Source organism: Trichechus manatus, unplaced genomic scaffold, assembly GCF_000243295.1.
Source record: "Trichechus manatus latirostris isolate Lorelei unplaced genomic scaffold, TriManLat1.0 scaffold00028, whole genome shotgun sequence".
NCBI lineage: Eukaryota > Metazoa > Chordata > Mammalia > Sirenia > Trichechidae > Trichechus > Trichechus manatus.
In genome coordinates this window covers 16362686-16386952 of record NW_004443964.1, presented here as the reverse complement: position 1 = coordinate 16386952, position 24267 = coordinate 16362686, and the positions used below count along the sequence as shown (strand labels likewise).

The 24267-nt window shown below is 44.2% G+C and overlaps 1 protein-coding gene across 3 annotated transcripts in view; it reads right to left on the bottom strand.

The window, feature by feature from the left end:
* PITPNC1 (phosphatidylinositol transfer protein cytoplasmic 1) overlaps positions 1 to 24267 on the bottom strand; it is a 325421-nt gene that overhangs the window by 44508 nt on the left and 256646 nt on the right. For all 3 annotated transcript variants that reach the window (XM_004374205.2, XM_023729304.1, XM_023729305.1), the window contains exon 6: positions 7481 to 7576. In XM_004374205.2, coding sequence (XP_004374262.1) covers positions 7481 to 7576 — 96 coding nt within the window. The remainder of the gene's footprint in view (positions 1 to 7480; positions 7577 to 24267) is intronic.

Genomic DNA, 24267 nt, shown 5'->3' with positions numbered 1-24267 from the left:
CTCCCCATGGTTTTCCCTGTGATGTACTGCTCTGGCCCCCTTCCAGAGGCAGTCACCACCAAGGGCTTCCCTCTCTCTTAGTGACAGCATTAGGATCATCCTGACCATGTGAAGGGGGATGGCTCATGGCTCTAAGATGCAGCAGCTGCTGGGGACCCTTCCTCTACTTGCCCCCCAGTTGAAGAGGCAATTGTTGTTGTTAGCTGCCTTCAAGTTGGCTCTTGACTTAGGGTGACCTCGTGTACAATGGAACAAAACGCTGATCAGGCCCCACGATCAGTTGCAGACTGGACCATTGCCATCCGTAGGGTTTTCATTGGCTGATTTTCAGAAGCCATTATCAGGCCTTTCTAGTCTGAAGCTTCGCTGAAACCTGTACAGCATCATAGCAACAGGAAAGCCTCCACCGATTGAACGAATGGTGGCTGCGCATGAGGTACATTGGCCAGGAATCAAAGTGGGTCTTCTGCATGAGTGGTGAGAATTCTACCACTGAACCACCAATGCCCCATAGAGGTGGCTACTGGGGAGCATTCTGGCAGCACTGGCTTCTCCCCACGTCAATGGTGTGGTCAGTCCTCTCACTATTCAAGAGGCACCCAGGCCTCAGTTGTTTGGAATCCATCACAAAACAGCTGTGTTACCCTCAGGAAGAAACAGATGGAATGAAGGAAAAGGGAAAAGCAATTACAACAATACAACAAAAAACAGAACTCCACAACAGCATGAGGCAGCTGTGTTAAATCTGGCTGTTCGGAGAGAATTGAAAATCTTTACCACCCTCAACCGCCAAGATGTGGACCAAAATGAAAATATTTTTAATTTGAAAGAGCTGAGTGGTTTGGATGAAGCACTTTGTACTGAAGGGTACAGCTACGTACAGCAATATTTACTCATTTTGTCTCTCTGTTCCCTTTCTGGGGGCCCGTTGTACTTAGCAAACAGCATTTAATCTCTCACCCTTTGACAGATATTGGAAAAGTTAGATGTATCTCTCTTTGTTCTGTTCTCTTCCCCTTAATAGAGAATTCAACAGATATTTAGGTTGGCCTGACCAGTGAACCGGCTGCAAAGAATTTCTTGGTCTAAGAAGACTCCACAGTTCAGGGGCCTGGTGGCTGATCAAGAGTCACCTTAATGACCCAACTCAAGGGGAGGGTTCTAAACCAATTTCTGTCTAAAAATCCCCCCTACCACTTTCATACATTCAATTATACCACCTGATGGGGGATGGATAGTGTTTCTAGGATAGTCTCATGCTATTCTTTTTTCTTCATTGCTACCCAAGTTCAAAACATTGAAAATTTCCCCAATTTCTCCACTAAAATGACTACGCTCTGTTAGCCACTGGTGAGACGGAGACTTCCTTTACTTCCTCCAAAATGAAGGAGAGGAATTTCCTTTATCTGAAACAAGAAGGTCAAGCTTAAAAGGGAGTAGAGAGTTACCCCTTTGAAAGCTGACATGATCTTGTCTGTGTAGCCTCAGTGCTTAGCACAGAGCCTGGTACACAGTAGACACTTAATAAATGTTAACTAAAGAAATGAATTAATGAGTCTTGCTACTAATATGTTTTACCAGGTTGGTTTACTTTCCCTGGACTGGTCTAGAGCAGAGTTTCTCAACCTTGGCACCATTGACATATTGGGTGGATAATTCTTTGCGGTGGGGGCTGTCCTATGCATTGTAGGATGTTTAGCAGCATTCCTGGCCTATACCTATTAGATGCCATAGCCCCCTCCAAGTTGGGACAACCAAGAATGTCTCCAGGCATCCAAATGTTCCCTGGGGGGCAAAACTGCCCCAGCTGGGAACTGATCTAGAGACTCCTTTGCTTTTTGTTTGTATAAATCGATGAAAATTAAACAAAGAAACAAAGCTCAAACAAAAAGATCATCCGCTACTTCCAAACTTCCTCCACCAGAAAATTACATTTCTTTTTTCCGTCTTTCTACTCAAGGCACGTCTAGGAACTTAGAAGCTGCACTAGCCCCGTACATTTGTGTCTCTGGGAGAGATCTGTGGGTGACAGAGACAGCACCTAGGAGGCCAACAAAGATGCCATTTTCTCTGGTCACTCCATCTTGTAATGGAAGGCAAACCTCATAAACAACTGTCATAAATCGGGGAGGAAGTGTCCTGAACTTTACCACTGGCCCAAACCAAAGCCTTCTGAGTTAGATTACTCTGGGCTTGACTTTCCAAGAGCCTCCAGGCCGGACTAGTCCTAATGGCTGGGTGTTGACATTCTTTCTAGCACCCCAAAACTGAGACTTCAGCTTTGTGGGTATGGACTTACTGCCTGCGCCCTCTGCAGGCAAGCTACAATCTATCATATGGCGTTCCTCATTCCTGGGCTGGATTCTTCACCTTGAAATCTTGGCAGAGCATCAAAGTGTCAGGATAGAAATCTTGGCAGACATAAGAACCCATGTATCAATCACATAACAGATACAACCTGCTCAGACGCTGGCTTCCCCGCCTCTTTGCTGCTTTGGTGGTGCAAACAAATGGTGTCTGTATGACTTGGTGCAAAGAGCTTTTTGACACTCACTAGGGTTGGTATGAGTCAGAATCGATTCGACAGCAACAGGTATTTTTTGGGGGGTGGTCAGGATGGAGCCCTGGTGGCGCAGTGGTTAAGCATTGGGCTGCTAACCACAGGTCAGCAGGTCAAATCCACCAGCCGCTCTTGGAAACCCTATGGGGCAGTTCCACTCTGCCCTATAGGGTCGCTATGAGTCAGAATCGACTCGATGGCAACGGGTTTTGTTTTTTTTTTTGGTTTGGGGTCAGGACCTTGATGGGTTTGTACTAAAACAAATGGAGGCACTCTCTCTGCTGGAGCCATCACACTGATTTTTTTTTTTTTTTTTTTTTTTTTTGCAATACAGCACTGCCCTGCGGAGTCCTGTGGAGATGAGAATAAAACTTGAGGCTAAGAGGCTCTTGGGAGCTGAAGCTCAGGCCCTTGATTTGTGTAGGAAGGAAGACCACTGCAAAATGAGAATAAGGAGAGGGCTGCGCTGGGCTCTCAGCTGACCCTGAGTCCCCAAAGTGTCCTTCTGAATCCCTGGGTAGTGGTGGCATGACGACCGCCAGGCAAAGGGCACCCAGTGGAAAATTCCTAACTCTGGTCACCTTAATGAGAGGGACATTTTTGACTGTGTGGCTCTGAGGTTTCTAGGGAGATATGGAAAAAGAAAAGATAGTGCCTTCAACCCTCTCTTCAGCCTGGATGGCAGTGCATGTAACAGGAGCTGGGTGGAGAGGGGTGACCCAGATAGCCCTGGTCTCAATTCATAAGCATCAAACATCTCAGAGCAGACTCAGCCCACCAGCACTCCAGCGTTCTCCACAGTGTTCCTATTTATGATGCTGATGTAGCCAACTTACAAAGATGAACGGGAAGACTTCGCTCATAAAGCTGTATGCCTCAGATTTAAACAACAACAAAAAAGGAACTCTTATTCACAACTGTTAGCTTAATGGCAACAAATTCATTTTCTCTGATAGCACTCCCTGCTGGAAGAAAAGAACAAAGCCACTCACTTTCACTCATTCACACAACAACTATTTAGTGAGCATCTACTATGGGCTGGCACTGCACTGGCTGCTGAGAATAAAGACAGAGCTCCTGCCTTTGTGGAGCTCACGGCTGGCCTCTGGACAGTGGATGGGAGAGCAGGGTGCCCAGGAAAGCCCACAAAGAGGAAGTCATGTTTGAGCTGCACTCTGAGGGGGGAATGAGTGGGCGTTCACCCACTGAGTGGTACAGAGGTGGGGAGGGCTGGGGGGTGGAGAAGGCAGGGGGTTGTGCTAAGGGGTTGGCCTTCTCCCAGCCAGTGAGGGGTTATAAGCAGAGACTGACAAGGTCAGATTTCATTTTAGAAGGTAACGTTGGTGATTAGGAGGAGGATGTTAATTATTTGCAGTATACAGAAGAGAAATATATTTGGAAACGGCCTGCCTTCTGAATTGGCTGTTTCTCAAATTCTCAGTCCCTGGCTATGATATTCACAGTAAACACAAAAATCAAAACGGCCTAGGAACCTCTCCCTTCTCCCTTCTGATGGGTGCAGACTGCAGTCTGGATGATGGTGGGGCTAGGGTCACAACAGAGCCCCCACAAAGTATACCTTTCCTAAGATTTTATTGCAGGCTACCAATTATGCCTGCAGCCCTTTGTGGTCTAACAGCCAGGGTTAAAAACTAAAAAAAAAAAAAAAAAACCCGCTGCTGTTGAGTTAATTCAACTCATGGGGACCCCACGTGTTATACAAAAGAACTGCTTCATAGAGTTTTCTTGGCTGTAATCTTTTACGGAACCAGTTTGCCAGGCTTTTCTTCTGCAGAGCTGCTGGGTGGGTTTGAACTACCAACCTTTAGGTTAGCAGCCGATCACAAATCACTTGCACTACCCAGGGAACTTTTAACTGCCAGGGTTAGGGAGGAAGAATTCTGCCTATAATGCAAGCTGGCAGATCCTCTGGGAAGTAGTACTTGACAAAGAGTGTGCAGGACTGAGCTTCATGAAGCCCCTTTCTTCCACATCCACTTAAGTAACCCTAAGACTCTAGGGCAGGCAGGGGTGGCTCTGAGTGTGAGAGCCGAATCCAGAATTCTGGATGAAGAACAGCAGCCATTTCTGGCTTCCTATTTTGTCAGATCTCTGCGTAAGTCTGTCTCTCCAACTGCTGGACTATGAGGGCAGAGACTGTGTTTACTTTGTATCAATGAGGTCTAGCAGGAAGAAAATGTCCACTTGTTGCGCTCTGAATGAATATTCAAACTTTGATGCCTCTTCTTGGCACAAAATCTTTTCTTTCAAAACAGAAGTGCTTTTAATGTGGCCTTCCCCTTTTTCCCTTCTGGGCTGAGAATAAATTTAAGAGAACATCTTTCTCTCTGGTTTCTCCCCTACCAGAATCTGTCGTTTGCCTTAGTTTTACCTTTTTATATTACTGTTGGTGCAATCACCATCTATATCCCATTAAATCTTTTATTAGTGGCTGCTGACGGAATTTGGGCGACCCGTTTGTAAACAACGTTCCAGCCCAGCAAACGACAACAGATGTGGGGCTATTTTTGTTGTTGAGCAACATGCAGCCAAAAACAGTATGTTTGGAATCAGGGCCCCAGACTCGTCCTTGAGCTGTAACACATGGACCTTGAAACTCTTCTCTCAGATTCATTAAGGCTGATTTAAGGCGTAATACATGAACCCGTTAAAAATGAATTCCACTGTTACACAAACAAACTGGGCTCTCAATGTGGTTTGGATTTTTTGGCCTCCACATTTTGGAATCTGTTTGGATGTAAAAGTCTGACTTGATCTCAGCAAAGGCTGGGCTGCTTAATTGCAGGCATGTGCGCTGCAGCTGCCATCTCTTAGAGAACTAGGAGAGGCTGATGTGAACCAGGCTTGGTGTCACCCACACCAACCCGAAGGATAAGCCTGGAACGTCATCAACTTACAGTACACTCTGCAGCCAACCACACCCGTGAATTTTAAGAAAAACAAAGTTTAATGCTCTCTGCGCAACTGTGAAGCTGCTGATGAGAGGCAAAGACATGGCTCCTTTGGCCCTCCCCGGTCTCACTCTAAGGAGCTATTTCTGTGGTTTCAGATCAAGTCCACCAATATTTAGGGAGTTTCAATGACATGCAGACCATTGGGTGATGCTGTTTTCCCCATCACTTCTGTGGCTCCTTGGGCCTCAAGGGTTGCCGTGCTACCTGACGTCCTGCCTTCTTTGGGAGCGCTGGGAACACGAATGGGAGGGCTTTTGAAGAAGGCAGCATTGCCAGAAAACTCTGAACTAATTTCAGCTCTTCCTCTCAGAGTGCTTAGGTGTGGTCCTGCCTGGGGCTCAGCAAGTTCCCTCCTGATCTGGTGGAAAGCCTTGGGACAAATATGGAATATTAATGAAGAAACCAACAAACAGTGCCTGACTCATTTCCCTGTGCTTTTGCATTCCCAAGAGCCACCAAGTAGAAAGCTTCTTTTAATTTACATGGGACATTTGAGGAACTTCTTCTTCATGCTTCACAGAACCAGTCACAGACATGTTCATGCATCTTTCCCTGAGTCATAAAGTGACCAAGGAAATAAGAGGTGAATAGCCAGTCATCCGATCAATATTTCTTGAGTACCTACTACATGTCACATACAAGTTAAGACGAGGACATATCAGTGAGCAAAAGAGACACTGAGGGTCCCTCCCCTCAAGGCACTTCCAGTCTAGCAGGGGAGGCAAACAGTAAAGAAATAATTGCATAGATAACACAGTCATCCCTTGGTATCCGAGGGGGACTGGTTCCAGGACCCTGGTGGATACCAAAATCCAAGGATGCTCAAGTCCCTTAAATGGCGTAGTATTTGCATATAATCTACGCACATCCTTACTAGCCTTAAACTCTGTCCTCTTGCTCTCCTCAATCCCCTCACAGTAGCGCTCACAGAGGCTAAGTGCTTTTTCACGTATAATTTTGCCATCAACAGGGCTGTGCTTCTGTGACACGTACTCTAGCCACACGCTTAATGCCTTCTCAGTCTTTGCAAGCACTTTATCACAAAACAGAGACCATTTTCTGCCATTGTAGGGGCAGCACTAACACATTCATGAATTTCAGCTTCTTCCTGCTTTATTGTGTGAATGCTCAATTTGTTCTTACTGACCTTATGGCCCACTTTGGCAAGCAACATGCCACTTTTCAAAAGATCTAAGATTTTTATTTTCTCGCGGAGAGATAGCACTTTATGCTACTTCTTAACCTTTGAGGGATTGCTTTGATCACTTAATTGCTTTAGGAGCCATTTTTTCACAGAAACAAAGGGTGCACACAACACAAGTAGCCAACCAATGAGACGCGAGGTGAACCATGCTCAAACACCAAGTGCTGGAGAGAGGCGGAGGATCTGTGAAATGGCAGGAGGCTACAGCAGCGGATGCCTACACAGCACTTTATTCACGTGGATTCAGCGTGCAGTGCTCGGCTGCGCGCAGCACATTCAAGTTTTGCTTTTTGGAACTTTCTTTTCCTTTTTTTTAAATATTTTCGATCCAAGGTTGGTTGAATCCAAGGATGTGGAAGCTGAGGATATGGAGGGCCAACTGTACGTAGTTAAATGTCAGAAGTGCCAGAAGGAAATGTACGGGGAGAGACTGTGAGAGGGAAACAGAATTTAAGAGTATGGGATCACGAAGGATGTTCTGGAAGAAATGACAATTACACTGAGACCTGCAGAATGAAAAGTGCTGGAGGATAGCGTTCCAGGCAGAAAAAACCCATCTGTTGAGTGGATTCCAACTCAGAGCGACCCTATAGAGCAGAGTAGAACTGCCTCATAGGGTTTCCAAGGAGTGGCTGGTGGATTCCAACTGCTGACCTTTTGGTTAGCAGCTGAACCCTTAACCTCTGTGCCAGCAGGGCTCCTCCAGGCAGAAGTAGCACTATCACCCCATCTATTGCTTACCTCAGACTCCTTATAGTAGCGTTCTGGAATTTCATCGCAGGCAATATCAATAAAGCAAACTTCTCTCTCTTGGTCTTTGGCTTCACTGTCGAAAATCTGAAAGAGCAGAGCAACATATCAAAGGTTAGTGATACCAGGTGACACCCTCCAAGGTGCCCGCGGGTCGGTATAGATGTGCCTGAGGCAGAATAACATCCCACAGGGCATCTTCACATGGCTCAGTGACCCTGTCTAGTGCTTTCTGCCCGCCTCAGAATGTGCAAGAATTGTAACAGGCTTTTCTTCATCACTTAGGTTTTGTCACATCAGAGGCAGGTGTAGCATCAGTCGTGGCTTGGTGAGGGATAGAAGAAAAAGAAGGCTGTTTTTAGAAATGCGAGAGTGAGGAAATAAATCTCTTCCCAAAATGACGTCTGATGACTTTTGGCAGTTAATCTGAACAGGGGAAGGGAAGAGGCTGGAAAACGATGAGACAAAAAGCAGCAAGAAACACACTTTTTTTTTCATTAAACAAACTTAACATATCTTTAATTTCACAAATAATACGTGCTCATTGCATAAAATACAGATAAACAAAAAGAAAATAAAAATTGTCCAGGGATGAACATGTGTGTCATGCTTAACCATTTAAGGGCCTGTTTTCCTTGGTACACGTAGGGATAATAAGATATGGTTTGGAAAGACGCTGTTATGGTTTTTGCCAGTCTATTCTAGATTCCACTGGCTCAGAATGTTCGTCGCTTACAAAAATGTGTAAGATGTAAATTTTGGTGGAAAGATTAAGTTCCTCTAGTTTTTCCCATTGCCATTTTTTCTGGTCTATGGGGATAATCTTCCCTGTCTTTCTGAAGCAGATTAAGTCTGGAAAACCATTCCGTTCTTGGAGGAGGTTTTAACTATATCCACGTGTCACTATTTAGCTAGTTCCTGCAAGGGAATCATCAAAGCAAAACCAAACCCATTGCCGTCGAATCAATTCTGACTTATAGTGACCCTATAGGACGGAGTAGAACTGCTCCATAGGGTTTTCAAGGCTGTAATCTTTACAGAAGCAGACTGCCACATCTTTCTCCTGCAGAGTGTCTGGTGAGTTCAAACCACCAAGCTTTCGGTTAGCAGCCGAGTGCTTTAACCACTGCACCACCAGGGCTCCTTATGGGAGGAATCATCTGTTCACACAAATTAATTCTGACTCTCTGGAAGAGAATGAATAGGGTGGCTGATGCTGAAGAACACTGTCTCAACTCCAGTCTGGTGCCTATTCACAACATGCTCCCCACAGGAGAGCTTCTGCAGGCTCTTTATGCCACTTTCCTTGGTTTGATTCTCATGTTGAAACTATTAGTACTTTCCTGATGCTTTCTGAATCACATCTGTGCTAGTAATTATCCTCTAAGTCCGCTGCTTGCCCTATCTCCTATTTTCTTCTGAAATGTTTGGAGACTGGCCTCTTCAGATTTGTCCAAGGAGATTTACTCCTCAGTCTGACCTGCGGTGGCCACCGCATTTTCCATAAAGACAGAGAAAGAGAGATTCTTGGATCATCTCTAATTTCTTCCACTGCCACTTGAAGCCAAGTGCTTTGGGACATTCCTAAATTGTTTGGGAGGGACAGGTGGACTGCTTTGAAATGAAATAGAGAGAAGGAGGAGAAACATGTTCAAGTCTGAGTAGAGAAACTGTGAGATGAAATATCAGGCCTTAGATTGTTTGCTCGAGTCTCTTTTAAGTGTGCACCAAGAGAAGAAAGACGCATGCCTCATTAAGGAAACAAAACAAAACCAAGTATCCCAGAGGGAAATGAGATTCTACAGAGAAAATTACCAAAGGAGTTAGAGAAGTGTGACATTTATGGATAGTAAAATTTATGGGATTCAAAGAAAGGGAAATAGAGTGTTGAAAAGGCAAATGTTTTATAACCTATATATTTACCACAATTAAAAAAAATATGTGCTTAAAAAACAGGAAAGGGAAATAAGCAGGAGTTAAAGGGGTTATTCCGACTCTAAGCGACTCAAAAGCAACGGGTTTTGGTTTTTGAATGGGGTTACAAGGAGCATTGGTGACGCAGCGGTTAAGTGCTCAGCCGCTAACCGTGGTTCAAACCCACCTGCTTCTCCGTGGGAGAAAGCTCTGGCAGTCTGCTTCCATAAAGATTACAGCCTTGGAAACCCTATGGGGCTGTTCTACTCTGTCCTATAGGGTCAACTATGAGTTGGAATCGACTCCACGGCAATGGGTTTTTTTTTGGTTTTAGAACTCAACCAAGAAGATAAATATCAGTCAAAAGTGCTTTCTGTTCCTTTCTAGAAAGATGAAATCTGAATCTGGTTCTCCTCCTGGTACTTATAAAATGTATCTCCTGGGTAGTTGTCACTGGGAACTCCCCAAAGGTATGGAGCTCTTTTGCTCCATCATTGAAGAACAGCCTGCAGCACAGTCTACTTAGGTGTCTTCAGTCCAAACTCTGGTCTCCTTTGTTAAGATGACACTTATGTCAAAGATCATAAATAAATCACCAGCCACAGAAAGCCTGCCTTACTTGGCCTTTGCAGTAAATGTTTCAGGGTGGGGTTCCCATTACCTGAGCAAAGCACAAAAAAACTCTTTGAGGACCATCCTTCTCAGGCTTGAGATTCCAAAGAGTCTTAATTTCAAATAAATAATTAATCTCCCAATGAGTAGAGATTTTAGGAGATACTTGGAGGTGCTCAATAAGTACCTGCTGAATTAATGGAAGGCATTAGCTTCTACTTTCCAAAACGGAATCTATGCTAGGAATATTGCTTACTAATTGATTTTAGTTTCCTTTCACGAGCCTGAGTTCTATTTCTTTGGTTGTAAACATCCTAAATTCACAGAATTCCCAGCAATGTGCTTGTATTAGTTTCCTAACGGACAATGGACTCAAACATACCAATGACCACGAAGATGGTGCACGACTGGGCCATGTTTCATCTTGTTATACATAAGTTGCCATGAGTTGGAGCCATTTGAGGCAACTAAAAACAACAACATCAGATTCGTAGCGCTGCTATAACAAATTGCCACAAACTTGGTGGCTTGAAACAACAGAAAAGTATTATTTCACAGCTCTGGAGGCTAGAAGTCTAAAACTAAGATAGTGGTAATGTTATGCTCCTGCTGAAGGTTCTAGGGAAGAATCCTTCCTTGCTTTTTCTAGCTTCTGGTGGTTGCCAGCAATCCTTGGTGTTCCTTGGCTTGTAGACACATCACTCCAATCTCTACCGCTGTCTTCAGATGGATTTCTTCCTGTGTCTGTGTTCCTGTGTATCTTCAAATCTCCCTCTCCTTTAATTGGATTTAGGGCCCACCCTAATCCAGTATAACTTCATTACATTTGCAAAGACCACATTTCCAAATAAAGTCACATTCACAGGTACCAGTGGTTTGGACTTCAACATGTCTTTTTTGGGGGCACAATTCAACCCTCAACATAGAGTGGAAACGGTATTGGTTGATGGGTCCTCCATCAAGAGTCAGGAGAGCTGAGTTTATATTCAGTTATCTTCTTGGTGTCACCTTGTGTAAGCCCCTGCTCCTTCTCTGGGCTCCATGTCCTCATCTGTAATAAATTTAAAAGCTTAGTCTAGACAGACAAGTTTCAGGGAGTCTGTGAAACTTCCTGGAATTGGATGCAAAATTTGGAGAAGGTGCATTTTTCTGGAGAAAGAGTGGACCACTTTCATCTGATTATTAAAGAGGTCTGTAGCACCAGTGAGGTTAAGATCAAGTGACCCAGATGACCACTAAAATTCCTTCCAGTTAAAAAGTCTATGATATTAAGATTGACCCCTGGATCATGTTAGTCTCATGCATCTTGCTTCCTTCTCTGCCCCACAGCCAGCCTCCTTGGGTGGGTGGACAGAGGGCCTGCAGCAGGGTTCCACCTCACAGGAGAAAGGGAAAAGTGGCAGTGGTTCTGACATAGTGTAGTCAGAGTCCACTGCCAGGGTGCAACAGTCTAATCTCCATGTCCACCTCAGAGCATGATCCAGAATTAAGCCAACACTGTTACAGACAGAGGCTTAGCCAGGCCCCAAAGGAAAAGACTCAGCAAGAGTAACTATTCATTTGGGCTTTCCCAGCTGCAGGCACAATAGCAACTGCTGCCAGAGCTCTGATCCAACCATTGGCTCTTTTAGGTGGAGTAAGAGATTTGCTGAGATAGTTTCAGGGCAAGATGCATCTTGTTGATACATTAAGCCAAACCTTCACCAGGATAACGCCTAACAAGGGAGTACTGTGTATGTTCATGGTCTCGTGGGCTTCTTAGTCTCCTTCTGAGATGCAGCTTGTATTTGGGAGTTAATTGTGGTACTTCCCCCCTATCTCTGCTAATAACTTTCCCAGCTTTGGGTATTTTACCAGAGACATGGAGGGTGAAGTACACTTATCCTCTCCCTCTTCTACTGTCCAACCACGAATCATCTGCAATGGATTTCAGTACCAATGTGGTTGACTCTCCTGACTTCTGCTCCACCACTAGGCAATGGATGCTCCAATAGACAAACTCCTGTAATGTGAACTGAGCTACAATGAGAAGATGAATCTCTCAAATAAATACCATCTTGTGGATTCCAAAATAAAAAGGAAGCAACTTCTCTTTTTTTGTAATGCATTATGTACGAGTATCAAGTATCTTAAAAATCTTCATATACTTTGACCTAGTAAGTTTACACTTTGAGAATTTACCCTAAGTAAAGAATCTTAAATGAAGGAAAAGCTTTATGCGCAAAGATTTTCACTGCAACATTATTGTAACGGCCAACAATAACAAAAAAGAGCTACAGAAAGAAAGAAAACAGCTTAAAGATCTCACTGTGGGGAATGGCTAAGGAAATTTTGATAAATCCATTTGACGAATTTGAATTAAGTAGCCATTCATAAAAAAGATTTTCTCAGGAGCATGTATATAGGGGAGGGTAGCAAAGAAGGGGAAATGCCATGTATTTAATACAGGCAGATGATGAGTTATGTGGTATGGTGGGTTGAATACTATCCTCCAAAAATGCATGTCCACACAACCTCAGAATGTGACCTTAAATGGAAATAGGGCTTTTGCAGATGTGATTAGTTAAGGATCTCAAGACGAAATCATCCTGGATTTAGGGTAGGCTCTAACTCCAATAGCTGGTGTCTTTATAAGAAAAACAAGAAGGAGATTTGGACACAGAGACCCACAGGAGAAGCACAGAGAAACAGGTCACGTGACAAGAGGCAGAGACTGGAGTTGTGCACCTACAAGCCAAGGAATGCCAAGAATTGCCAGCAACCAGTAGAAGCCGAGAAGCAGCAAGTAAAGGATTCTTCCTTAGAGCGCTCAGGGGAGCACAGCCATACTGACACCTTGACTTCAGACTTCTAGCCTCAGAAACTGTAAGGAATACATTTCTGTTGTTTTAAGTCCCCAGTTTGTTATGGCAGCCTTGGGAAGTGTGTTGCTGTAACTCAGAGAGAAGAATACTGATAAACATGGAATGTGATTTAACGACGTCCTTGACTTCTTCCTCCAACAGGGGTATCTGTTTCTATATTTCGTAATTTCTCTCTCTTGCTTTTGTTTACAGATTTTGCGATCTCCCTGGTTACAGCCCCTACAGGGAGAGCACCACTGGGACGGTTCTTAGAAAGCCACAATCCTGGACCTCAGGACTCTGCAGCCCCTTCCTCCAGCATAGTAACTTCCGCGGATTAAGATCTAAGCTTAGTAGCTGTGAGGGTTTTATCTTTCTGCAATCTGCCCGAGCTAGCGAGGAGGCAAGGTGGAGGTGGCTGATTAGTAGAGATTTTGAGAAAAACCTACCAGTCATCTTGTTTTATGCTTCAGATATAATTAAAGGGACAAAGAATACTAGCTAAGCCACTGTTCTCCTCTACTCTATTTTTCTGCACTTGGGAGGTCTCAGGCGGAAGAAATTGCCTAAGATATACCAACAAAGTACAGGTTCAGCAAGAAGGAACACTGAAAGCAGAATTATCGTTTCAACAATACTTTCATTTGAATATTCTGGATTTGCAAAGTGGCCATATGGTGGAGGGAAGAGGATGCTGGTCACTAGTTAATACTTTAGGCAGCTACAAGTTGCTTGTGGTTTAGTGGTTATTATCTAACAGCAGCATATTCAGTTGTAGAGAGCCTGGAAAGCACTTATGGCTAGGGAAAAAAAAAAGTCCAGGTTATTGATGAGGAAAACCATCCCTTTGTTATCCTACTTCTACTGACATTTTCACCAAGAACATTTTCACAGCTACACAATTCAATGATGACTGTACCATAAAGATGTAGTCTATGATCCAAACCAAGCCGCAGGCAACTTGTCTTACATGATGCTGTTAAGGCAGGGATGAAAAGGATGGTCTTCTGTGGTCTCTCAAAAATACCTTCTGCCTCTATTCTTTTTTGTACTTTCCAGAATAGTGAGTTGGGTAATCTATTTGTTCTGAAGGTGGAATTACTTAAGGACAGTGGTCTAAAGACAGGAAGAGGCTGGGCGCACAGCAACCAATGAATCCACAAATATTTATTAAGCATCTACTGTACCTCCTAAAAATGTGTAAGATAAGTTCTACTCTCAAGGGGGCATATTATTTTGTAGAAGACAAGACTGAATGCAAGATTTAACCTACAACATATATGTACATGTATCCATCACCTGTCAGTTTGTCATACTGTGATGACTTGTGTGTTGCTATGGTGCTGGAAGCTATGCCACTGGTATTTCAAATACCAGTAGAGTAATGATGGATAGGTTTCAGAGGCGCTTCCAGACTAAGACTAAGAAGAAAGGCCTGGCAATCTACTTTGGAAAATTAGCCAATGAAAATCCCATGGCTCGTAACAGAATATAGAGTGCTGGAAGATGAGTCTCCTCAGTTGGAAGGCATGCAAAATGCACAGGGGCTGCAACAATGGACTCAAGCATACCAACGATCATGAAGATGGCACAGGACTGGACAATGTTTCATTCTGTTGTACATGGGTTGTCCTGAATCAGAGCCAACTCAACAGCAGCTAATAACAGTCGCATGTATAACATGTAATCTAGCATTACAAGATGTGCTTCAGGCAAGAGTATTCCAGTATGAATTCAGCGTGAAGGAGCTCAATGTTGGCCCACAGTGACTAGAGACCAGGCTTATTATTTGGCCAGCAGGAGGGAGGTGAATGACAAGACTAGTGGTTTGTTGTTGGGAGGAAAGAAGAACCCAATCCTACAGTGTGCCTGCACAGTGTAGTCCAGAGATGCCAGAGCTGGGGGTATGACTTAAAGCTGCTGAGGTTTCTGTCTGGGGTACTTAGAGGACAGTCTGCCAGTGCTGGGGGCACTGGGGTAAGTGATGCCCCCCGGACCCACTCCTGAATGCCTTGGCCTTGGAACTGAATTGAAGCATCATCTGGTAATAAAGTGGGAGGTGAACAGCTTTTATTTAATCTTCATCAAATGCTCTGCTCGTCACTGGATTTATGGGGTATTAAGGCTAAGTAAAGGAAACTCATCCATCAGGGTTAGACTAGTTTGTCTTATATGCTGGGTAAACTTCAGTGCTTCCCTGGAGAATGCTCCCTGGTAGACAATATCATTAGGTCTTTCGTGCAGAAGGGAAAACTGTTTTTCCAAAGCTAGCAGGGAACTGCAAAGCAAACTTAAGGCAAACGTTTCAGACCCTGAGTGTAGGAGAGAATTCTGCCCCCAGTGAGGTGGTAATGACACCTGTGCAGAGCAACTGGGGGAGGTGGGTGGAGAGGGTGCAGAGTGGGGCAGGGGAGCTCCAAACAAGGCCTCTCTGGATCTCGGTGAGCCTGTTTGTTGTGCTGCTTGGTTTTCCTTATGCTGCCCTGTCTCCTTTCCCTGACAGCTCAGTTACCTCCCAGTGTACTGGGTTTGACCCACAGCAGAGTCTTAAAGGCTCTAAATAGACATTGGGAGGAAGGGACTCAGAGGGAGTTCTCTCTTCAGAAAGCTGTCCCTGGACCTAGGTTCAACCTCCAGGGTGTCCTAGTGAGGCGGTCCTGGAAGGAGGCCATGTATGAGGATGGGGGACAGATCTCAGGGGTGTAAGCTGATGAAGTGAGGACACCACTGGGATGAGAAAGAGTTTAGGGGGTGAAAGGTGGAAAAGAAGCATCATTTCACAAATTGGGTGGAATACTGACATGAGCCAACAAGCCCACAGCGTTTCACAAGGTGCTAGGAGGAGCTGTGAAGTTAGGAAAGAGTTGGGGTGGGGGAAGGTAATGTTCTGGGAGGAAGGCTGGAGCTCTGGGTAGTGGAGATGGTCTTGTAGGTGGACAAAGATGGGTGGTGGAATAAGGTGGCTTCCCTCAGCATTGTCTGTGGGTCTTTTGCACGCCATCCACAGGTCTCTGGACAGTGACCAGGTGAGGCTATCACATACCTGGGGATGACCAGGGCTCCCAAGAGGGAATAAAGAGCTCCCAGCTGAGTAAAGATCCCTCTCATCTTGGCAGTGGAGTGCAAATGCCAACAGGGGGTCCTTGGGATGCCAAGAAGCATGAGTAAAAAAGAACTCCCATATCTCGAGCCAACTTGAGAGAACTGATCCAAACAATTGGGGTATTTGTGGTGTAGTGGAAGGAGGCTTCTTATTTCTCTTTCTACATAAGGAGCCCTGGTGGTGCAGTGGTTAAGTGCACTGCTGCTAACTGAAAGGTCGGCGGTTCGAATCCACCAGCGGCTCCATGGGAGAAAGATGTGGCCATCTGCTTCCATAAACATTATAGCCTTGGAAACCCGATGGGGCAGTTCTACTCTGTCCTGTAGGGTCGCTATGATTCAAAATTGACTCGATAGCATGGGTTTTGGTTTTGGTTTATATTAGCTTAAAATTAATTAAACTCCTAAATAAAACTCTCTGCCAAGAATGTTTGCAAGATAGGTGCTTGGGGACATTCAGCATAATGGTCGTTCCCAGTTTGAACGCATGCAAACAAGTGGAGACTCTTCTTCATGGCAGAGACAGCTCAGAAAGCACATCTTCCAGTTTTTTGTTTTTTTGGTAAGTTTCTCAGAAACTGGTTGTTTTTAGTTTGAAAAATACAATCACGTACAAGGAAGAAATTAGCAACACCCAGAAAAGTTATAGATATCTTAGTCAGCCAATCCCTCTAGTATGGGACAGATAAGATTTTGAAAGTCAACTGTATATAAAATCTAGTACCATCTTGTCATTCATAAAATACAGATGGAAATTCAACACTGTTAGTAAGCTATGTTGATCCTTCTTTTTTTTTTAAAAAAAAAAACACTCCTTGCCCTTGAGATAATTTTTTTAATTGTTTTTTTTTGGGGGGGTTTGTGTACAGTCTATGAATTTTAACACATGCATGGATTCTTATAACCAACATTATGATCAAGATGCAGAACAGTTCCATTACTTCCCAAAACCCTTCATGCTGTTCCCTTATGGTCACATTGTTCCCCCACCCCAGCACCTAGCACCCGCTGATCTGTTCTCTATCCTCATAATTTTGTTTTTTTGAGAATGCTATACAAATGGAATCCTAAGAATGTGACCTTTTGGCTGGCTCCGTTCACTCAGTATAATGTCTTTAACATGCATCCAGGTTGTTGCGTACAACAAAGGTTTGTTCTTTTTTATTGCTAAGTAGTATTCCATCGTGTGGATGTACCACAGTTTGCTTATCCATTCCCCGTTTCTAGTTTGGGGTGATTATGAATAGAGCTGCTATAAACATTTGCAGATGAGTTTTTGTGTAAATAACAGGTTCCCATTTCCCTAGGGTAAATACCCAAGAGTGGGATTCCTGGGTTGTGTGGTGTATGTTGATCCTTCTTTATAAGCAGAAGTATCAATACTCTTGTAGTGGGTTGAATGATGTTCTCCAAAATTCATGTCCACGCAGAGCCTCAGAATGTGGCCTTATTTGGGAACAGAGTCTTTGCAGATGTAATTAGTTAAGAATCTCAAAATGGAATCATCCTGGATTTAGGGCGGGTGTCCTTATAAGATGAGGAGAGGACACAGAGACACAGGGAAAAGGATCTATAAAAAGGGAGGGAGAGATGCAGTTAAGCCAAGCCAAGGAATGCCTAGGGCCACCAGAAGCTGGAAAAGGCAAGAAAGGATCTTGCCCTAGAGCCATCAGACGGAGCATGGCCCTGCTGATAACTTGACTTCTGACTTCTAGCCTCCAGAACTGTGACAGAATAAATTGCTGATGTAAGCCACCCAGTGTGTGGTAAGTTGCTAGGGCAGCTCCGGGAAATGAATACAACTCCCCACCTTTTTTTTAGAACCCCTTTCTTCCATTCTCAAGATCAAGATGAAACTCTCCAGTCTCTGGAGCCAGAAAAGCTGGCCTTTCAAGAGGCTTCAACGTCCTGGAACTTTCATGAACAAGAAAACGAGGCCTTTTTTTCCTCTATTATTAAATGTGAGCAGACAGAAGAAAGGGTTAGAAAATTTGAAAGGAACACATTAAATGTACAGTTCAGAGCAGCCAGTGGCGGAGATTTGTCCTCTTCCCTTCTCTTCCCACCTCAAAGACTGCAGAAAATTAAAATATAAAAAACAAACAGAAACCTGGGCAGAGAAAACGATGATATACCTGAGAGATTGGGGACAGGAATAACTTAAGGCACTGCTCATCAGTGGAGTTCAGAATAAAATGCTGCTGATACACCTACCTGGGGAATGAGAATGGCAGAGAGATACTAGAGGCAATGATGGCTGAGAAGGTGGTGAGGTGGAGGACTGGAGGGCAAAGGAGGATAACAAGGCGAATGTGAATTCTCAGCACGATTCCTCAGAGGGAAAGGACACTTCTAGTCCAGGATTCGTGTCTAGAAAGAGCTCCCTCAAGCTGGTGGAGGGTTGAGAACCATTTCCCTGAGGTCGCACGCAGGGAACGATGTGAACCTTGGTTCATTTGGGTGAGATGAAAGGGAGAAGGGTTCGAGAGACAGTAATCAAAGTGACAGTGTGAGCGATGAGGAAAGGATTCTCATTGCAAAAACCACATACTAATATGGTGCTCTAGGTCACGATGACTAATGAAGAGAAAGGCAGAAAAGTACATTAAAGCAACGCCGATGAGTCTCAAATGCTGTGACTCAATTCATTTACTGAATGCTGCTAACTTATGGCTCCCAAGGCAGCTGTAACAGGCTCTTTTCATGAGCTTAGTCTAATTTCATTGCAGAGGAGTCAGAATCCTTCCTCTGGGCCGCAGTCCCCTTTGGACACAGAGACAGTGCCATGAGATTGGGCCAACACTGCCCGTGTATACTTGTGGATGTTGGCACCAGAGACAGTGTACGGTTTCCCTGCAGTATGATCAATAATGTTTCCTAAAATAAATCTCAGAAGCTGAGCTTAAAATAGTTCCAATTTCTCCCCGTTCCTTCTTATTTCAATTCACAGGGTGGTCTCTGGGAACTAGAACTGCTGGTGTTCGCTAAGGTTGACAAATCGATATTTAACCTGGAAGCACTCACAGGCTCGCCCTGGACAAGGCCTTCAATAGCCTCAGTGTTTGGGGCGCCTGACATTAAGGTGACTTTGCTTCTCATCCTTCCCTAAACCTTTCTTGGGCCTAAACAATGAATCCTTTGCAAAAAGAAGCAGAGCTCCTGACACAGAAAAATCACTGGTACTCAGTTGTTCCCTGAGAAGCTACTACCTCAGCCTTGCATGAAGAGAATAAAATACTTAGACAGATGTCTTTGCGGGGGCCACATTGAGAGTCAAAAGACAATGAGGAGAGTTTCCAGAAGGCTGCCAGCAGCCCTGCTCTCTAGAGGCCAGGGAGTTTGCTTCTCTTGTTCACCAAACAAGAGTCCTGAAGTACCTCAGGGCCCTATGTCTCCTTCCAGCTCATTCCTTGCTTGGCTCTCTGGGCAAAACAATGGAATGGGCACCAGCTCAAAACCACTTAAGAATCATAGTAGATTGCATCTACTGTCAGGAAAAACAACATAAAGGAACAAACTGTTATATTTTCCTGGTAGGCTGTGTTTTGTTTGGTTTTCCCTTCTACATGGATTTGTTCCAAATACTTCCCAAGGCGAAGTTGGGGAACTACACAAGGCCTCCTGGCTGAGCTCCACAGACCCACCCCAGGCAGTTCTCTTGAGACACACCCACGTGAAGGTTCGAGAAGGAGCTCTCTGGGCATAGGCAAAACAGACCTTGGCCAGCAGATAGGGTGGGGGCTGGCTTCCTGGGTTCTTCCCAAGGTTGTAGAGTAATTAGGTCCAAGGCACCTGGAAAGGGCCCGTCCTTTCTGTTTTCTCCTGGGGAGGAACCTGCTACCTCATTCTTGACTTCATGGACCAGGTCTCAAATACACTCTGCGGATCAACTTTTCTTTTCAGGATATGAAATTGGACTCTGCTGCTTGGCTGTGTACCTGGGCACATTACAGAGGACAGTTGAACCTCACTCTTCTCATCTGTAAACACAGAATAGATCAGTTCCTCTCTTATTGTGTGGTAATGAAGATGCAATAACATAAAGCAGGTAATCAAAACCAAACCCACTGCTGCTGAGTTGATTCCAACTCATAGCGACCTATTAGGACAGTGCAGAACTGCCCCATAGGATTTCCAAGGCTGTAATCTTTACAGGAGCAGACTGCCACATCTTTCTCCAGTGGAGCGGCTGGTGCATTTGAACTGCTGACCTTTCGGTTAGCAGCGAGCGCTTAACCACTGTGCCACCAAAAATCCAAACCAAACCTGCTGCGGTCAAGTGGATTTCGACTTAGCATGATGTTGTCAGTGTTCACTCATGTCACAGCACGTATCAGAGCCACATCTGGGTTATCTATTCATCTGTCGTTGGACACTTGGGTTGTTTCCATCTTCTGGTTATTGTGAATAATGCTGCAATGAACACTAATGTACAAGTATCTGTTTGAGTCCCTGCTTTTCATTTTTTTTGGGTATATATCTAGGAGTGGAATTATTTTATGTTTTCCGTTTTGAGAAATCACCAAACTGTTTTCCACAGCATGCCAAAACTTTCTTGATCTCTTTTTAGTAAAAAATAACAGAACACATAATCAATTCATTTTTTTCAAAAAACATTTGGTTACAGTTAAATTCCTGGAGTCCCAGAGGCCTTGACCCATATCTCCTTGATGGAACTGCCAGGAACCACTCTTCTAACAGATTGCCTTGTCTCAGCTGTTGCCACTTTTGTTAAATCAAAACCCGTTGCCGTTGAGTTGATGCCGACTCATAGTGACCCTACAGGACAGAGTACAACTGCCCTATAGGGTTTCCAAGGAGCAGCTGGAGGATTTGAACTGCCAACTTTTTGGTTGGCAGCCGAGCTCTTAACCACTGTGCCGCCAGGGCTCCTTTGTTAAGTCAGGGCGTCATAAATCATGAACACTCTAGGAAAGGTGGAATAATTCTCCTTCAGCTCCAGGCTTTTAAAGCCTCCCCAACTAAAGCCAGATCCACAGGCTGGTTGTGATTTTTATTTTAAAAACCATTCATCTATCAAACTGGGGAATCCAGAGAAAACATCCTGGTTTTATTGGTTTGAATAGTTGTCTGGATAAGGAAAATGAAATAAACCTGACAGTTGACAGTGAACACCTTTCGTTCTACCGAAATCTGCCAAATCTTGTCTGCTGGCATCCCAAGGAGTCTAGTGAGACAACGGTCATTGCTGAAGTCCCATTCATTGCCCCAGCGCTATGAGTATGTGGTCCCAAGAGTGATGGGGAACATGCTACAAAACTAGTATGTCTCGTCGGTCTGTGTATCCTTCAACATTCTTTTAGTACCCAGTGTATAACAGAAGGGCCTCTGGTGGTGTAGTGGTTAAGAGCTCGCCTGCTAACCAAAAGGTTGGCGGTTTGAATCCACCAGCCACTTCTTGGAAATCTTAGGAGGCAGTTCTACTCTTTCCTATAGGGTTGCTATCAGTCAGAATAGACTCGACAGAAAAGGGTTTGGTTTTTCTGTTTGTTTGTTTTTTTAATAATAAAAGCTCAACACTTAAAATTTTTTTTATTGTGAATTCTGCTGTTGTTGAATTGAACTGTTGGATTAAATACCATCAATTTTGAGTTTTAACATTAGCATTTGTTTGCTAGTAGTTCATTCATTTTGTTGTCTGCCAGCAGATGACATCTTTTTAGCCAGCAAGTAGTAGCAGATGTCAAAGTTAAAAAAAAGAAAATTTGTGAGAGAAAAGAAAGTAAAATTGGAAAAAAAAAAAAAAAAAGCCCATTTGCTAAATTACTTTCTGAAAATTAGGGGGGAAACACAAACGTTAAATTTAGGGACTGAATCTTTTGGATCAGAGAGTAGTTTGAGAATCTTGCAGAGCCTGAGGAGCAATTTAAATTCCTTGCACAGAACATGCCTTTCCAGCATGTTCTAAATAGCATTTCCCACACTTTAATGTGCAGAAGAATCATCTGGCGAATCTTGCTAAAATGCAGGTTCTGATTCAGTGGGTCTGGGGTAGGGCCTGAGATTCTGCACTTCTAATAAGCTCTCAGGTGATGTTGATGCTGAAGATTCTAGAAACATCTGACATTTTGGGAATATAAATTTGAGGCAGAGAGTACAGAAAGAAGAAATCGCAGAGGAAAGCAGTGACCAGATGACCGAAGGTCCTGTATGCCGGGTTCTGGAATTCCATCTTGCCAAGGGAAGCCACCGGAAAATGGATACCTGAAGTAGTTATATGGGAGACAGGCTTAGTGAGAGACTGTTCTAGAAAAGAGATAAGGAAGGCCTTTAACTAGGGCAATGGTAGTTGGGATGGAGAAGATTGGATGGATGTAATATTTAGGAGGTAAAGCCACTCAAATGGAATTCCCAAGCTCAGCAACTTGATACAAAAGGCAAATGGAGCCAGGGAATTTGGCCGCTTTTCCCTAATTCAATCAGACTCACTTCTGCTCTGAGTGAGCACGCTGAGGCTTCATCAGCGGTTTGCAGACGTTAGAGACCAGGCGAGAAGTCCACTGTAGCCCCTCCGTCCAGATTCTTGCTGCTCTCTCTCAGGGTGACTTTTTAGAGCAGGCAGCCACGGTTCTTTCCACAGTGCTTGAAGATCACATCAGCCAATACCGACCCCTCACACAGGCCCCCAACATTGGCTCTGTGATGAACACAGCTTGGAAAATAAGGCTGAAATCTTCTCAAAAGTCAGAAAATAAAACACGGGAAAGCCATACACGTTGGGGAAATGACATTTTGCAAGTTCACAGTGATCCAATATCACTAACACAGAATTCTTGCCAAAGATGCACAGCCCGAAACTAATCAAAAGAAAACAATTAGGAAACACAAGCTGGAAGGACATGCACAAAAACAACCGGTCTGTACTTTTCACGATGTCAGTGTCATGAAAGACAAAAGCTGAGAAACTGCTTCAAATTAAAGGAAACTGAAGAAAGAGATGCTTGGTAGAGGGTCAGTGAAAAAGAGGAAGGCCCTCAACAAGATGGACTGGCACAGTGGCTGCAACAACGGGCTCAAGCATAATAACGACTGCATGGACGGTGCAGGCCCCGGCAGTGTTTCGTTCTGTTGTACACAGGGTTGCTATGAGTTGGAATCCACTCGACGGCACCTAACAACAACAAAGAAAGTGAACATATCTGCAAATTTGTAAATCTCAGCCCAAGTTTTAAAGACTTGGAAATAGGCTTATTATTTTATTTTTTTAATGAACAAGGCTGCATGATATAATTTTGAAACCAAGGATAAGGAGACCTGGGTCATACTCAAGGTACCCTGGTGGCGTGGTGGTTAAGTGCTCGGCAGCTAACTTAAAGGTTGGTGGTTTGAACCCACCAACTGCTCTAAGGGAGAAAGATGTGGTGGTAGTCTGTTTCCATAAAGATTATAGCCTTGGAAACCCTGTCCTATTGGGTCGTTATGAGTTGGAATTGACTCGACGTCAACAGATTTGGTTTTAAAGAAAGTGACATGGAGCAGTGGTGGCTCAGTGGTAGAATTCTCGCCTTCCACGTAGGAGACCCAGGTTCAACTCCTGGCCAATGCATTTCATGCGCAACCACCATCTGTACGGCAGTGGAGGCTTGTGTGTTGCTGTGATGCTAAACATGTTTCAGCAGAGCTTCCAGACTAAGATGGACTAGGAAGACAGGCCTGGCGATCTACTTCTGAAAATCAGTCAGTGAAAACCCTATGGATCACAATAGTCCGATCTGCACTGTCACAATCATGGGACGGTGCAGGACTAGGCAGTGTTTCATTCTGTTGTGCATGGGCTCACCATGAATTGGAGGCTGATTTGAGAGCAGCAAACAACAAAAGGAAGGCTCATGGCAGACAGTGATAGAATGTCAAAACTGCTTTGGGTACCATTTTGGGACTCCAAACTTGGCACCACAAACAGTAAGTGCAACGTCTAAGGTTTCTTGGAGGTACCAAAGATGCAAGGGTCTTGACAATCATTACTTTCCCTTCTGCTGAAGGTGACACACCTTATTCTGCACATGACCTGTCAGAGGGACAGAGAGTGGGTTATTGCAGACACCATTTTAATGTCAAGCAGCTTCCACGTTTTCAGACAGATGTGGTTTCCATGCTTATCTTGATACCCAAGGAGAACAATCTGAACGAAGGTTGCTAAAACAAGGATTCTCTTGCACCTTTCCTCCTTTTTTCCCCTCTCTCTCTTTTTATTATTTTTTAATGAAAAGAAGAGAAAAAAAAAAAAAAAAAAAAAACCAGCAGCCAACAAAAAGCCTAAAATCTCTTTCTTGTGATGCTAATCTC